The sequence below is a fragment of the Phalacrocorax aristotelis genome, chromosome 2 (assembly GCF_949628215.1).
Source record: "Phalacrocorax aristotelis chromosome 2, bGulAri2.1, whole genome shotgun sequence".
Lineage (NCBI taxonomy): Eukaryota > Metazoa > Chordata > Aves > Suliformes > Phalacrocoracidae > Phalacrocorax > Phalacrocorax aristotelis.
Genome location: NC_134277.1, coordinates 44,783,827 through 44,798,197, shown reverse-complemented (window position 1 = coordinate 44,798,197; position 14,371 = coordinate 44,783,827). Strand labels below are relative to the sequence as shown.

The 14,371-nt window shown below is 40.4% G+C and overlaps 1 protein-coding gene across 8 annotated transcripts in view; it reads right to left on the bottom strand.

Moving 5' to 3' along the window:
* Positions 1–14,371, bottom strand: part of RBMS3 (RNA binding motif single stranded interacting protein 3) — a 728,945-nt gene that overhangs the window by 345,688 nt on the left and 368,886 nt on the right. For 6 of the 8 annotated variants that reach the window (XM_075083285.1, XM_075083287.1, XM_075083288.1 and 3 more), the window contains one exon: positions 10,193–10,362. In XM_075083285.1, coding sequence (XP_074939386.1) covers positions 10,193–10,362 — 170 coding nt within the window. The remainder of the gene's footprint in view (positions 1–10,192; positions 10,363–14,371) is intronic. The other 2 variants (XM_075083286.1, XM_075083292.1) reach the window with 1 other exon arrangement.

Genomic DNA, 14,371 nt, shown 5'->3' with positions numbered 1-14,371 from the left:
AGAAGAAATTGTGTTGAGTTCCTTTTATTCGGAGAGTCAAGAGATTGCCCTATATGAATCCTTCAGCTCCTTGAACTGGCTTTATGTTTGTATATGTGATAGGAATTAATTTATTATGCAGTTCATAAGACACTTAATAAACTTTATCTTGTTATATTTGTGCTAAATTATTGTAGAGTAATTAAAAAACTTCATAGTCATACTCCACTTAATTGACAATCCTAAACTGGGTGTTGATTTAAGTAAAGCAGAGGGGACAAGACACATTAAAGATGAGTAGAGAAATTAAGTTCTACAGAATTGTTAGGTATGGCTTTGATCCAAATTCCTTACTTTTTAAGATAAAGCTTCAAGGGTACTTCAGTTTTCTCATTGTATGGGTTTTTCTTATTCAAAGCCAAGGATGGACCGGCATCTGATTTAGAATTAAAGGTAATCAAAACCTCAGAGGTGGAGAGATGAGCTTCTGCTTCTGGATAGTGTACTGTGATCTCCACAAAGCACATATTGCACCTCCTTACACTCCTGTTAGGATACCATGGCAGCTTTTGAGCATCATTTTTCCTGTTTAGGAGCACTGATGTTCCAATGATACATTTCATCCACTTAAGGACACATACAAACAGATATGGCTACATAAACTATATATAATAACAAATCTCCATAAACATGAATATGAAATTACTTCTAACCTCAAATAATTAGTTTTTAAAACATTCAAATGACCCCTGCAGTCCCTGATGAAATTATCCAAAGACCGGAGAAAACTGTCTTATAATCAGAGACTTAAACAGCTCCATCTATTTTGATTATTAAAAAAAAAAATTCTGAAAAGTTACGTGATTATAGTGCATAAGTACCTCTGGGAGGAGGATGGGGGAGAGGGAAAGAATATGAAAGGTCCTTAATCTGATTACACAAAGAACCAACAGGTAAAAATCAACACCAGAAAGTTGATTTGGAAGTCAGTCAGAAATTCTGACCAGGGAACACAGTTATAACAGGAACAAACTGTTAGCAACAGAAGCAGGTTTGCTATTGCTTTCATATCTTCAGATCCAGAGTGTGTGCTTTTCTGGAACGTATTCTTTACACCAAAATAAATTGCTATATTCAGTCCAGGAGGAAACAGGGGAAGTTTAAGGACCTGAATCAACCAGAAAGTAATGGTAGACCATCCCTTGGTCTCTTCTGGATCTTAAATTCTATGAATCTGTGAATTGTTTTATCCCTTTTAATTGCTAGTTCCCTACTATAAAGAAGCTAAAAAGTTAATGTTCTTCTTGAATCAGTGAATTATGGAAAATAATTGAAGTTTCATAATTGGATTATAACCCCAGGAGTATATGGAAATTCTGAACTGGGAAGCCGAAGTAAGGAAAGCATGTCTGTTTTCTTTTTTTGTGTGTGATCACTAGGCAGTAATAGCCATAAATGCTGCACTTATTACCTGTATTACACTGAAACAATAACATGGCTGTGATCCTGCAATAACTGCTATTTGAACAGACTGCTGTGCTTCCATGAAGCTTATAGGAGGCTGTGTGTCTGCTGGCAGAGAGCTTATTTCAGAATAGGACCTATATTTCCACATTGCTGCTACCTTCATTATTTTATTTGGGGTTGCCCCCAGAGCTGTGGCTAGGTACTTTCCAAGAGAACCAGACTCTAAAGGTCTCCACTTTCCCTAGAGCTCATGATGGGGACACAGAAAATACATGCCCAAAGGAAAAGAAAACCTTTTCAGATCTCTGTCAGATCAACATTGTTTAGAAATTAGGCTGAAAACGTTCCATCTTTCCTGTCTCTGTTTTATAACGAGGCAGACATAAAACCTCTGACTTAGTTGCAAAAATTCTAAGAAATTCCTCCTCTAGCAAACATCTTTTACAAAAAAACCCTAAAGACTTCTCTAGTTTTTAACACAAATCTAGCAGCAGCACTTGTCACACAAATAATTCCGGGAAGTTACCAAATACTTGGAATGAAGGATATTGCATGCTGCATAGCACAGAGCTCTTGTCGATGCTTGTTTGGAACGGTATGGGAAAGTCTACAGCTGAACACAATGACATTTTTGTTTTCGTGCTGATAATATTCAATAGCTTTGCCATCAAAGTTGGCCTGCCACTTCCCCTTGTATAGAAATTACAGGCATGCTCTAAGGTTCTTGCCATTAGCTGGAAGCAGTGTCCAGGTTATTCCTGTTTCAGGGGTGGGGGAGTGAGGGGTTATAAGGCTGTTTGGGGGGAGGGGGGGAGACATTATTAAGCATAGCTGGTATTGTTTGCTTCCAGCAAAGCTTTCAGACAATGTATTTCTCAAACAGATTGGAACATTATCTGCGTCATACCTTCTAGAGAAAGGTTACAGACACATTTTGCTACCCAAATGTCAGACCTTGAACAGTATGTCTGCATCCTCTCCCAAAAGTTGGTGACTCCTAAGGAGTATAAACCACATTCTAGCCTTCTAGCCAGTGAACTTCCTGATTCCTCCTCTGCTCTTTGCACATGTAATACAGACATCAATTCTGCTCTCCCACTGCTGCCATCAGTTCTCGAAGGACAACAGATCAGAAAGACCCACTGAACTTGACACCACAGAACTTAGAAGAACAAATACCAGAAATGCAGACAAGTCTGAAAGACATGGATAAGCTTCAAAACAAAAGAACCAAACATAACCAGAACCTTCATTGCCACTATTCCCATTAAAACAAAACAAAACAAAACAAAAAACCCCAATGACTCAAAGGACAGCAGTGAAGGAACCTTTGTCAAACCACCAGGGCATCAGTCAGTCTCCTCACTGGAAAGCAGAAACTGAGCATCAGTTTTACATAACGCCTTGAGGGGCTGGAAAATTCAGTCTGTCATGACCCGTGGTCATGAAGGCCCTTCCACGGAGCAAAACCCACATTATGAAACCAGGCATTTGTCTGACAGATATGCACTGTGCAGAGCCTGTCTGTCCTTTGGACAGTTTTTGGCCATGAGCATTTTTAGACTCTTAAATCCCTACATCAATAAGTGGGCGATAGCCTCATGGACAGATGATGATGCCTTGGCTGAGTGGCTGCACACCAAATATGCTGGAGAAGTGGAGAAAGAAAGAGGACAAGGAAAGACTGGAAACACGCACATCTCCAAACAGGTCCGAAGTAGCTCATTAAGTGTGTTTGCCCTCCTTCTATCTCAACAGCCCTCCTGCACAGTAAGCAAAACAAGTGGCTGTTACAATCATGCTCTTCACATTGCTACACAGAAGACTCAATATGTCTGTTACGAGCTCTTTTTTTTGCTATGGGTTTTTTTTTTCGCAAGGACTTTAATTAAAATTCATCAGAAGAAATGTTTTCAGCAGCAGTGTCTGAGAACGCTGCTGCCTCCTCCCCTATCTTCCATTAAATCAGGTTCATCCAACTTGAAAGGAGATGAGAAACTCTCACTGACACTCTGTCACACTCCAGTGAAAAGACGGGCACATTCAAAACAGGGAAGAGTGCAGGTGTTCATTTATTACTTTACGCAGATTATTTTCTGCCTTTCTTCCTGACAATGGGAACGTTCGCATCCCAGATGGAGCCCTCTGTAGCACTGTGGGCATTTGCTGACCTAGAGTTTTGTTTTCCCTGATGAAAGAGGCTAGGTAAGAAACAGAGCGGTTCATTGCCTACTGGGGCAACTTTAATGTCAGTTTTTAACAATGGAAGACATTTGGAGATTATTTTAATGAGGAATGAATATACAAATTATTTTTTAATGATCCGCACATCCATGTCCATATTTACACACTGCAAAGATGTAATATTTATATAACTGAGTGCAAAACTGCAAATCAACTCATTTCAGAAACCAAGATCTTGCTCACATGAAATACAAGTTCACTGCCTTGTACCAATTCGGACCCAGAGAGCAACCCCACAATGTTCCTAACAGCATTAACAAGCACCATCCCTATGAAGATGTCTTCAGTGCTAGAATTAAAAATCACGTTCACAGGTTCTTCTGCTTTTATGTCTGCTTTACACATCCCTGATGTTCACCATTTGGTTCCTGATTAAAAGCACTTTGACTGAAAAACTGTTAACTTGAAATTCACTTTTTCCCTTTCCTGCCCCTCTTAATAAACTTTTTAAGAAAAGTTCCTGATACAAAGAACTTGAGAAGAATACGGATTTCCCCAAGGTAACCCATCAGTGTGTTTTTTTTTCCAGTGTGAACAGACACATTAACACATGAGAGGTATAAACTCATTTAGTTCCCTCATTGCTTTGAATCAACATATTTCACCCAGCAGGACACCTTTGTTGTGCTTGGGCCAACAGTACACCCTTCTTGGGATTTTGCTCTCCCAATTTTACTTGGAATAACAAAGCAAATATGGGGGTGGGGGGGTGGGTTTGGAGGGTTTTGTATTTTTTATTCCCCTCAAGTATGGGCATTTCTTTGGTTCCCATGAAGACTGATCTCTTCAGCAGACTTCAGAGCCATTCACAGTTCTCATATTACCAGGATACACTGAATCAAAACATCCACGACAATTTAAGCAGGAACTACTTTATATGATTCCACATGGTTCCTATATAAGCTAATCACACTGAATGAGCACTCTCACCTTCATGCCCTTTCAGGCTCTGCTATACCACAGAGCAACAGTGTCAGCTGATATTAATTACAGGAGAGACAGATTATGTGGTTTTCTTTGAATTAATATGGAATCCTCAGTACTCCTTGCTTTAACAGACACAAGGTTACAGAAAGCAGTAAATTCTTTTATATCTCCAAAGATTACTTCTTAAAAACATAAAAGCAGACATGGACTAACACTCTGCTGCCAGTTAAGTCAGAGATAGTTTGGGTTTTGTCTTGACCAGGGCCAGGATAAGAACACCAGTCTATACGGGGTACAAATTTGGTCTGACTTCATTGTAGAACACCAGATTTACTCCAGGGATTCTTTTGGTCTTTTTGCTTTGGATCTCACTATGGGGATTTTATTTTGGTTAACCTTTGTTTTATTTATAGTTCACAGTAATTATTTTAAATTTTTAATTAACATTTTAATGCATTAAAAAAAATGAAAGGAAAGGAATTAACTTTCCCCACACCTTCACTTCATCAAGTTCTCATATAATATGGACTTCCCGTTTCCTTCACAAAAGAAAAGGAAAATAAAAATAGCCAGGAATTTCAAACTCTTACTGTCTTAACACATGGCAGAAATGGCCACCTTGAACTTGCTATAACGCTTGGTCTGACTGAAAATGTTGTACTTGTTGCAGCTATTAACAAGACACCCTGTCCTGAAAGGCACCTTGAACCCCTCTGAAACCTCAGCGAACCTGGCAGTTTTCTGTGGTGGCAAAAGGAATGCACACAGTTCATTTCAAAAGTAGTTCAGGATTTAAGTAATGTGTGTATTTTCAATTAATAACCTCAGTTACATTATCCTTGGGGGCTAGCTCTTTAGTAGAATCCAAACAGTGGCAGCCCGAATATTTATTCAGACAGGGACAAAACCAAGGACGTTCAGAATGGAACGAGAGGCTAAAATCTCACGCTTGATGACTTGTTAAAGGACAATCATCATACCTTCAGAAAATAAACAACAAAAGAACCCCAAACCAAAACCTTGAGTAATCTGCACAAAACATGGATCTAGACACTATATATGCCTGAGCAGCATGCAGACTTGCTCCTCTTCAGGTTTTGATTTTTTTTTTCTATTGTTGTTTTAATAAAGTCCTTTAATTTTACCCTGGACCACAAAGAAGTCAAAACTTGTTGAAGGGTGATGAGATAGCTCATCCAAACAAGAACAACAAAGTAGATGAAATAGAATATTTCTGAAGGTACATTATAGGTGCAAGGGGGGGAGGACTAAATCAGGACAAAAACGTATGTAAGTTTAAACTATCAGACACTAGAAGTTTGAAGTAGCTTTCTTTCAGACTATAGACTGGGCATGAAAAATTCATGACTGAATCAAGATGGACAGGGATCATCTTTTGAATATATGCCAATGTCTTAATAGTGCAGCCCACAAGGTTTTAAGTCAAATGTTCTTTTTAATTGGAGGGCAGTGGGAGAGACAGTTCATGTCTCTTTTCCTAATTTCCCATTCTCTTCTCTGAAACTTATTGTATCTTTTAAAAAAATCTGAGGTCTAAATCTTCTTCAGTCCAAACATGTAAGAAAAGAGAGACAGAAAGACCAAAATCCTGAGACACGGACTGTGAGTTTTTGAAATGAAAAATGTTTCAAAGTAATAAAGCTCAAATGTTTAATTTGTGTGTGAGATTTCCTTCAATCTATCTCCACCGGGATGTAGTTAGTAAGAATGGGATGTGTCCAGTATACCAACAGGGGACTAAAACATCTGTGTACATTTCTAAGAGAATTTTGGAATTCTTCTGGATGGAATACAACATGATGCATGAAAATCAGAGTGACAGATTATGAACATTTCAAAGATAATTTATATTTTGCTTGTACGGTGGCACATCATGCACATTTTTCTGTCCATAATCCATAATTTTAAAATTTATAGCTGATTATCTTTCCTTTTAATGAAAAGCATATTTTGACTGAAAAGATACATGTATAACGGCGTGTACCACTGCACCAGCAGAGTCTGTGTACCTCAGAGAAATAAATGATAACGACGTGGTATTTACTGTTATTTTCATGAAATTTTTAAAAATAAAAATTTTAGACTAATAAGTTCTGATGATCCGTATGATCGCAGATGGGTATAAAGCCTCTTTTTTAAAAACCGCAAGAAAGGTTAAGAGGTGCCAAGGTCCGTTTTTGGAAGTTCCTTTACCCAGTGTTTGTGAAAATCCAGAAGATACATGCATAAAAGAACAACCTAGTATTGCTTGCTGAACATTTCTATTCATTCTTTTTCAAAGCAACCTTTGACAGAGTCATTGTATAAAGTCCCAAAAGATACACTGCAACCTAACAGCTTGCAAAAGAGAATTTGATGCAGCTTTGCTGGGCACATGTTAAACTAAATACTGAGTAGCAGAACCACACAAAAAGAAAATCTTCCAGAAGCAATCTTTTTTTTTATTTACTGAGCTACTGTACAGCCTATGATGACTTGTTTTCCTTTAGTTATATGAACAGTTTGACAGATTACTGTGACAAGGTTACTCTTAAATTGATAAAAGGTTTGATAGTGTCGGAACATTTGTCAGAAATGTCTGACATCACGTGTAATGGACTCTGCACTTCAAGCATCAATGGTACTCCAGTCTGCTGTTTTCTGCTTAGTGTGCGATACACACCACCTAAAAACATACCACAGAAATACAGAAAAGCAGGCAAGATTCACCAAAACAGCCCCGTCCTTTATCAAACAATTCTGATTAAAGGCTTTCTCTTCCACTGCAAAATGCAATTAAATAAAAAATGTTACAGCTCACTTAGAGGATGGCCTCCTTCCTGGAGTAAACCTAGAGATGGGATGGACTATGATAAACGTACATAACCATAAGCATTTCCAGCATTCCCTGTAGTTCTGAGAGAGAAATACTGTGGGTTCAGAACATTATTCCTCAGACCTGCCAAATGTCAGACACTGCAAGTGACAGTTGTACTGCTGGCAGCCTTGTCACATGCTGGAGTGGAGGAAATAGGTTCAGAAGGGCTCATTTTAGGCACTGGCAGTTAGCCTCAGGGAACCGGTGTCCTGCGCATAAGCTAGCTTTGGTGAATACCTTCCTTAAAGGCAGCTCTCCAAAAATCTTGTACCGCAAAATAATATGGCTTATGGATTGGAATTCAGGTTTCCAACTCACATCTTGTAGCAAATTACACTAATATTTCTGCGCAGGAAGCCTAAGACCCAGCATCTTTGTTGTTCTGTGAATCCCTGTCCACATGAAGTTTCAGTGTGTGATGAGACCCCAGCCACGTAAGCTGAGAGAGAGCTCTGTAGAAGACAACCATTTCTGAAGAGACAAATATATGTCTTTCTCACATAGCACCAAATTGCTGCTCTACAGACTGCATTTTGGGGGGCGGGGAAGAAAGAAGGGATTTGGACTTCTGTCCACCTCTACTAAATAACCACCTGCAAAGGTAAAGAAAATGTCTTGCAATATATTACTTTAAAAATCTACATGCTGCCATGACAAATTCTCATATTTTCAGATGGTTTAAGTTTTCCTATATCGTCTTTCGCCTTTGCTTTGATCAATACTTTTAATATTCTGAAAAAAAAAAAGACAGAACAACTGTCTGATTTCTCCTCACTTCCATTTAGCCAAAGGATAGAAAAATCAGCAAAATGAATGTCAGCATTTTTCCTTAAAGAGCATCTGTTCCCACAGGAACTCCATGATAGCAAGACAAAGCCCTCTAATCATAGACCAGATTAGTTTAGTGGAACACATTAAAAATTTTGCCACAGTGCCGAAAGGAAGCTCTCAGATACTTATGTGCACTTCCCATACGCAGACAAGGGTAGGGACAGGCTCTCTGAACTTGATGATTCAAGTAACATTGCTCGTACCACTGCCAACTTCTGCCCCACACCGTGACTGCAGCACTAAGCGCCAAAGCTGTGAGGCTCCTCTAGGAATACTTAGTTCAATGCCGATCAGCTGCTCAGCTGAAAGCATTTGTCTGAACTTGGAAAGGGTCAGACTGCAAGAAGATGTATAGCAAAATAGCTTTTTGAACGTCAGCAGACTACAGTCAATTTATAACTACTGAGGATCTGGCCCTTGAACTGGGATTATCTGTGACTGTCACAAGCAGGAAGTGTCAATGAATGTAGTTTGTACAAATGTCAGACAGGTACACTCGCAATTCAGCCTGCATGAAGTATGAAAAATCACCAGCATGCCAAACTCCAGTGAACAGTGAGCCAGTCCTACCTGTAGCAGCTTTAGCAGGAGAAAGTCACAGGAAAGTGTTTCAAGCTCACATAATTTTGCTAAAGTTCAGGTATCGCTTCAGTAAGGCTGCTAGTTCCAGCCCTGGCCAGCCGTGTCCACATAAAGCATACTTAGGGAAGCCTTTCAGCATTTTTGGTCAAAATCAGGAAACACAGAATGACATAAAATTGTAACATCCCATTAAATCGTTACTCCTATTGCAAGCTTCAAAACAACAGCCTTTTGGATTCAGGTCAGTAGATCAGCCCTAGACTGTTCCATACTTTATCAAACTTAATTTATTGGCCCTTATTTGAAAGGCTGATTTGTGATGAAACATACCAGAGACACTGTTGTCTTTTGGAATTGACTATTCTATGGCAAAGCACTGCAGTTCTGTATAATCACAGGGGTGGATTTTTGTTTTTCAAATCTCTCCATGTTCTTATTTCAACACAAAAAATGTGTTATCCTAAATTCCACCTAGGTGATCCCTGGTTGGAATCTCAAACTGGATTATTCCCCTCCCACTTGTCATCAATAGTAATGAAGTATTTGGAAATCCAACCAGGTTCTCATTTCTACTTATGTTAGGCGCTACATTCAGTCGAGTGAGCAGGGGTAACAGTGTGCAACATTTTAGGAAACAGTTGTGTTGATGATGCATGAGGAACAAAGAGCTCCCTTCTGCTGCCTCTCCAGTTTCAACAGGAATAAAACAAAATAAAACTGATATATTTCAGTACAATCTGCAAACATTACTCTCAAGATAAATAGGGCGGTAGAAGGTGCTACTTTCTACATCATCAGTTTTCAGTGGAACTGCAGTTAATTAGATGTTTGCTACAAGGCCACCTTCAGTGGGTTTCATGCCTCTCAATCTTTGAGCCCCGCAATGTGTGACACAGCAATCAAAAGATGTGATAAAAGTCTGAGGTGGGAACACCCATGTTTTGTGTTGTGCACCAGGTTATGATTCACAGATCATTGTAACTATAAAATCTGTCATTAGGGAGGTTTTCTTGACATGCAAATTCTCCTTTTAACATAAGAAAGAAATCAGATTAAAATAAACAGAAGTCAATGTGAAGGACCTCACCTCTCTATGCCCCAAAACTCATTACCAGAAGGTTTTCAACAGGCATTAATTAGCTGTTCAAACTAAAGAAATAATGGCAGTTATTCAAGTACAGGAGGCTTCTGATGTCTTTTTTGTGGACAGACATAAGTGTAAACTGAAAGGCTAGCTTTGACATTTTCCTACAGAAAGACACTGAGTATTTTAAGTGCACTTACGGCTGGCACAGCTTGATAAGGTCCTGGTCAGTGGTGCCGGGTGGAAGGCCTCGAATGTACAGGTTGGTTTTACTCAACTGCTCTCCACTGCTGTTGTTGCTGCTGTTGTTGCTGCTGTTTGTGCTGGGGCTGGGAGGAGCCATGGGGTGGGGAGCTGGTGCATAGGACTGCTGGAAACAAATAAAAAGGCTGTTACTGGAAAATGAATGCATGGCAGACTCACGTGCTTTACCCAGGTAACTCTAGAGCTATGCACTGAGGGCGTTCTTGTCCTGCCCTCCCTGCCCACCTCCAGCTGCCCACTCCTGCAGCACACACACCCGCCCAAAACACAAAACAAGGCTGAGATTTTGGGTTTAGCCATGGCTGTGAGGTGCATTATTTTACTGTATTTTCTAATCTGGAATTTAATTAGCTAGATTATAAGCCTATTTTATCTAGATCACAAAATAAGGCTCTGAAATGACAGATACTCGGGAGTAACTGGTATTAAAGAAAGAAGTTAAACACAATCTGCTTTAGGAATAGTCTAATACAAAAATAAGAGTATCTAGCCAAAGGTAGAGGAGCTGATGCCAGAAGCCTAGTAAATCTTTTCTAAACACGAGGAGCATCCACTACACACACAATCAGGTGGCAGAGTTAGCTAGCCTGAGAGGGGAAAAAATCCAAAGCAGCCTGAAAAGACTGTCACTAGGGATGTCTTTCACAGTAGAGAAACGGTTTGGAAAAGATGATCAGGCTAGAACCTCCCACTCTCAAAACCTTACCCACTTCTGAACAACCACAAACCACACACAAGTGAGAAATATCACTTAAAAAGGGAGGCATTCTCACAGGGAAAACAACACTATCACCCAACTCCCCGGTAAATACATGCTATGAAAGACAGCACACACATGCTATAAAAATTAGCTAAGCACCTCTGATCTGGGACAACAACAGGAGATTTAAGCTGCTGCAACTATCCCGGGCTCTCTGACTATCACCATATTTATTCACAGCACAGAGTGCTTGTTAGGAGAATGGAGCAGTGGTTAGGAGGAGGAGGCCATGTCCTGTCACCGCTGCAACCTATCAAGAAAAGTCAAGATCTAGGGGAGAAGCTGGAGGAGCTGGGGGATGCTGTGGGCCAAGGGTCTGGCTGGGCAGCGGGGGGAACCGGAGGCACAGCTCCATGCACATAACCTCCTGCTAAAAGGGGGGAAATACAGTTTCTGCAAGCCAATCAGCTTATTCTGCTACCAGTACATGTGGTTACAACTGCAGGTAAATGCTGGGCCAATGCTAAGTTACCCATGATGTGCTAATGGACTAATAAAAGCAAAGCATACGCAATTTTCATTATAGTAGCAATGACACTTTAGTGACTTCTAACATTTTCATTCTGCATTTAGGCCTTGAGCAGAGAAAATATTTAAGTCTGTGAGTAATTCTGATCACACTAATCAACTGCCCCTTTCATTTCAGTGGCCCTACTTTAGTGGTTATAATTATGCACAGACTAAATCAGAGCCTCAGTAGATGGACATTTTTAAACTAATAGCTCTAAACTCTTTCAAACAAGTCCCTTAGGGGTAAAAAAAACACAAAACACAACAAAAAAAAGTTGGACAACATAAGAAAAGCACCGTTGATAGGTGAAGCACAGAGGCCTTGATGAAATACATAAAGCACCACACTTGCAATGATGCTTTTCCTGATGCCTTCCACTTCCCTTCTTCCCAGTTTCTCCCATTTGAACCAGGAGAGTAGGAACACGCCATCAAGTGTCAGGACATCAGAATTCCTCTGCAATCTAGCCTTGTTGTAATGTGACTCAAGTAGGACCCATTAAAAGGAAAAATCAGTTTAATAGACAGTGCAATCGCCGTGCTAGCACGTAATGACATTTGTTCTCATCTACAGCATGAGAATGGGCAATAAGCTTCTTTCCCTGCGTATCTGCAGAGATACTTTTGCTGACAATCAAAAGCACTTAATGCACAGGGATCATATTTCTCTGCACACACGTTTTATCCATGGGTAATCCCAACCCACCCAAGCTTCAATGTCATTCCCAGAAATAGAGAGCTGAAGCAGCAGCCCCGAGCACCAGCACAGGGAACAGCCTCGACTGAGCCCCAGTGCCACGAGCACATCCTGGAAATAAGCTCCGTGCCACAGCCATGGCATGGCTGGGTGAAACGGCAGACAATGCTAACCTCCAACAAATACATAGACACACACCTCTTAAAACATCCTGGCTAAAAGCATATTTAAATCTCTGGGCACCCCAGGGCCATGATAGAGGTAGATATTACTGTGTGTAGCACATGTTTGGCTTTAGTACACCAAGAGCTCAGGAAATATCCCACAGTATTCTTGCACATTCTGAGCATTGGTAATGTAAAATTCAAAATAATAATTTAAAAAAAAGATCAAGGTAACACTCTTACTGCTTTACCCCCACACCTCCAAGTTTACCATACATACTGAACGCATGTAAATGACATAAGGCTAGGACAGAATTTTCTGTAAGCCAATAAAGTGCTATGTGCTTTAATTGTTAATTGTTAATATTATATATGTCTTAGCAGAGGATAATGAGTAAATGGCCTGTTCTCGCACCAACCTAATAAGCAAGAAAAAAACCAAGTAGAAATAGACCTTTGAAATACAAAGAGCAATTTTCATTCTATTATGAGATCTTTATACTCACACAGAGGAAAGCACTGGGGGCCTAATTCTAATTTAAGCTTAAGACATTTTATCCCTCTCGGCCAGCTGAAAGGGGACCTAGCAGTGAACATGAATGACATTATGCCGATTTTAAGGCCACAGCTAAAAAAAAAAAAAAAAAAAAAAAAAGTAGTCCTCGGTATACCTAGAGAATTAGGCCACCGGATCAGTTGTCTCTCAAGCAAGAGCGGCTCAGACAATAACCGCACACAGACGCCCAGGTTCACAGCAGCATCCTCCACAGAGATGCTTTAAGGTAGGCAGGGAGGCAGCCACACCCCGCTTTGGAGAATGCTGATCTTCTCAGACCAGCAAGCACTGATATAGTCCAAACCCTCTTCACTAATACACCTCAGCCACTACAACCCACAGTCATTTCTATGCATATTCAATACCCCAGAATACCGTCCACAGAAAGATTACAAAATTGCCTGTACTAGGGCTGATGACATCTTCTGGCCAGTTGCCAGACTAAAAGCTTCAGGTCAGAAGAAAGCTCTGAATCCTTGTTTCTTGAGCCGATGAGTGTATGACCGATAGCAGAAGTATGCGTTTGGCCTCCAAATGAGCAAAGGGTCTGGTTCGTTAATCTCCACGTAGTAACTGGAGTGAAAGAAACGAATGGCAACCTGATGATGATCCCAGATACGGACCACTTGCTACAGGATCCCAGACAATGGGAGGGGGGCATTGCCTGAGGAGTTGTGTGCCCACCTGACAGCAGGAAATTTGGGCCTATGTTCTGATGTCGGCCCCCTCCATTGCCAGGAGCAAAGCACTTAACTTCTCTGCCATGAGAGCCATGAGAAACACTGCGTTCCAGAATGGCTCAGGACTCCCTGACACCAGCTGTAGAAATCTGGGAAAGATGTTCTGCCAACACAGCCGAGCACAGGACCTACAGTGCTAGAGAAAGTATTAGGCAAAATCTACATGTTTTACTTCAAACGGGAGCTGGAATTCAGAGCTGGCTTTGCTGTTAATTTTTCAAATAACCAATGCAGCCAACTAATTTTTCAATTCTCATGCTTCATTATTCAATGGGGAGTGTGGGGAGAATGAACTGGTTTGTAGATCTTTCCAAGCAGCTTATTAATTTAGGATGGCTGGCTAATAGGATTTGTTTTCATCTTTGAAAAATGAATGAAATTTCTCCTTTTTCATTATTTAAAAGTGAGAAATTAATGTGCTTAGTTCTTATCCAGCCTCAGGAATGCACCCTTGTGCTTAAACCCTACCATTGAGCTCTCTGAAACAGTGTCCCATGCAAGTGCGCACAGCTAAGCATGAATAATGAGATACCTTGCTCCTTCTTACTCAATAACCCAGAAATGCTGAACCAGAAGCCTCCTGGTTACTAAATTAACACCACACCACCTTCCAACATCCAGCCTCCTTACACAAGAACAGTATTTATCTTCCCATGGCAACCACAGTACTCTTATGTAGTTTTTCACT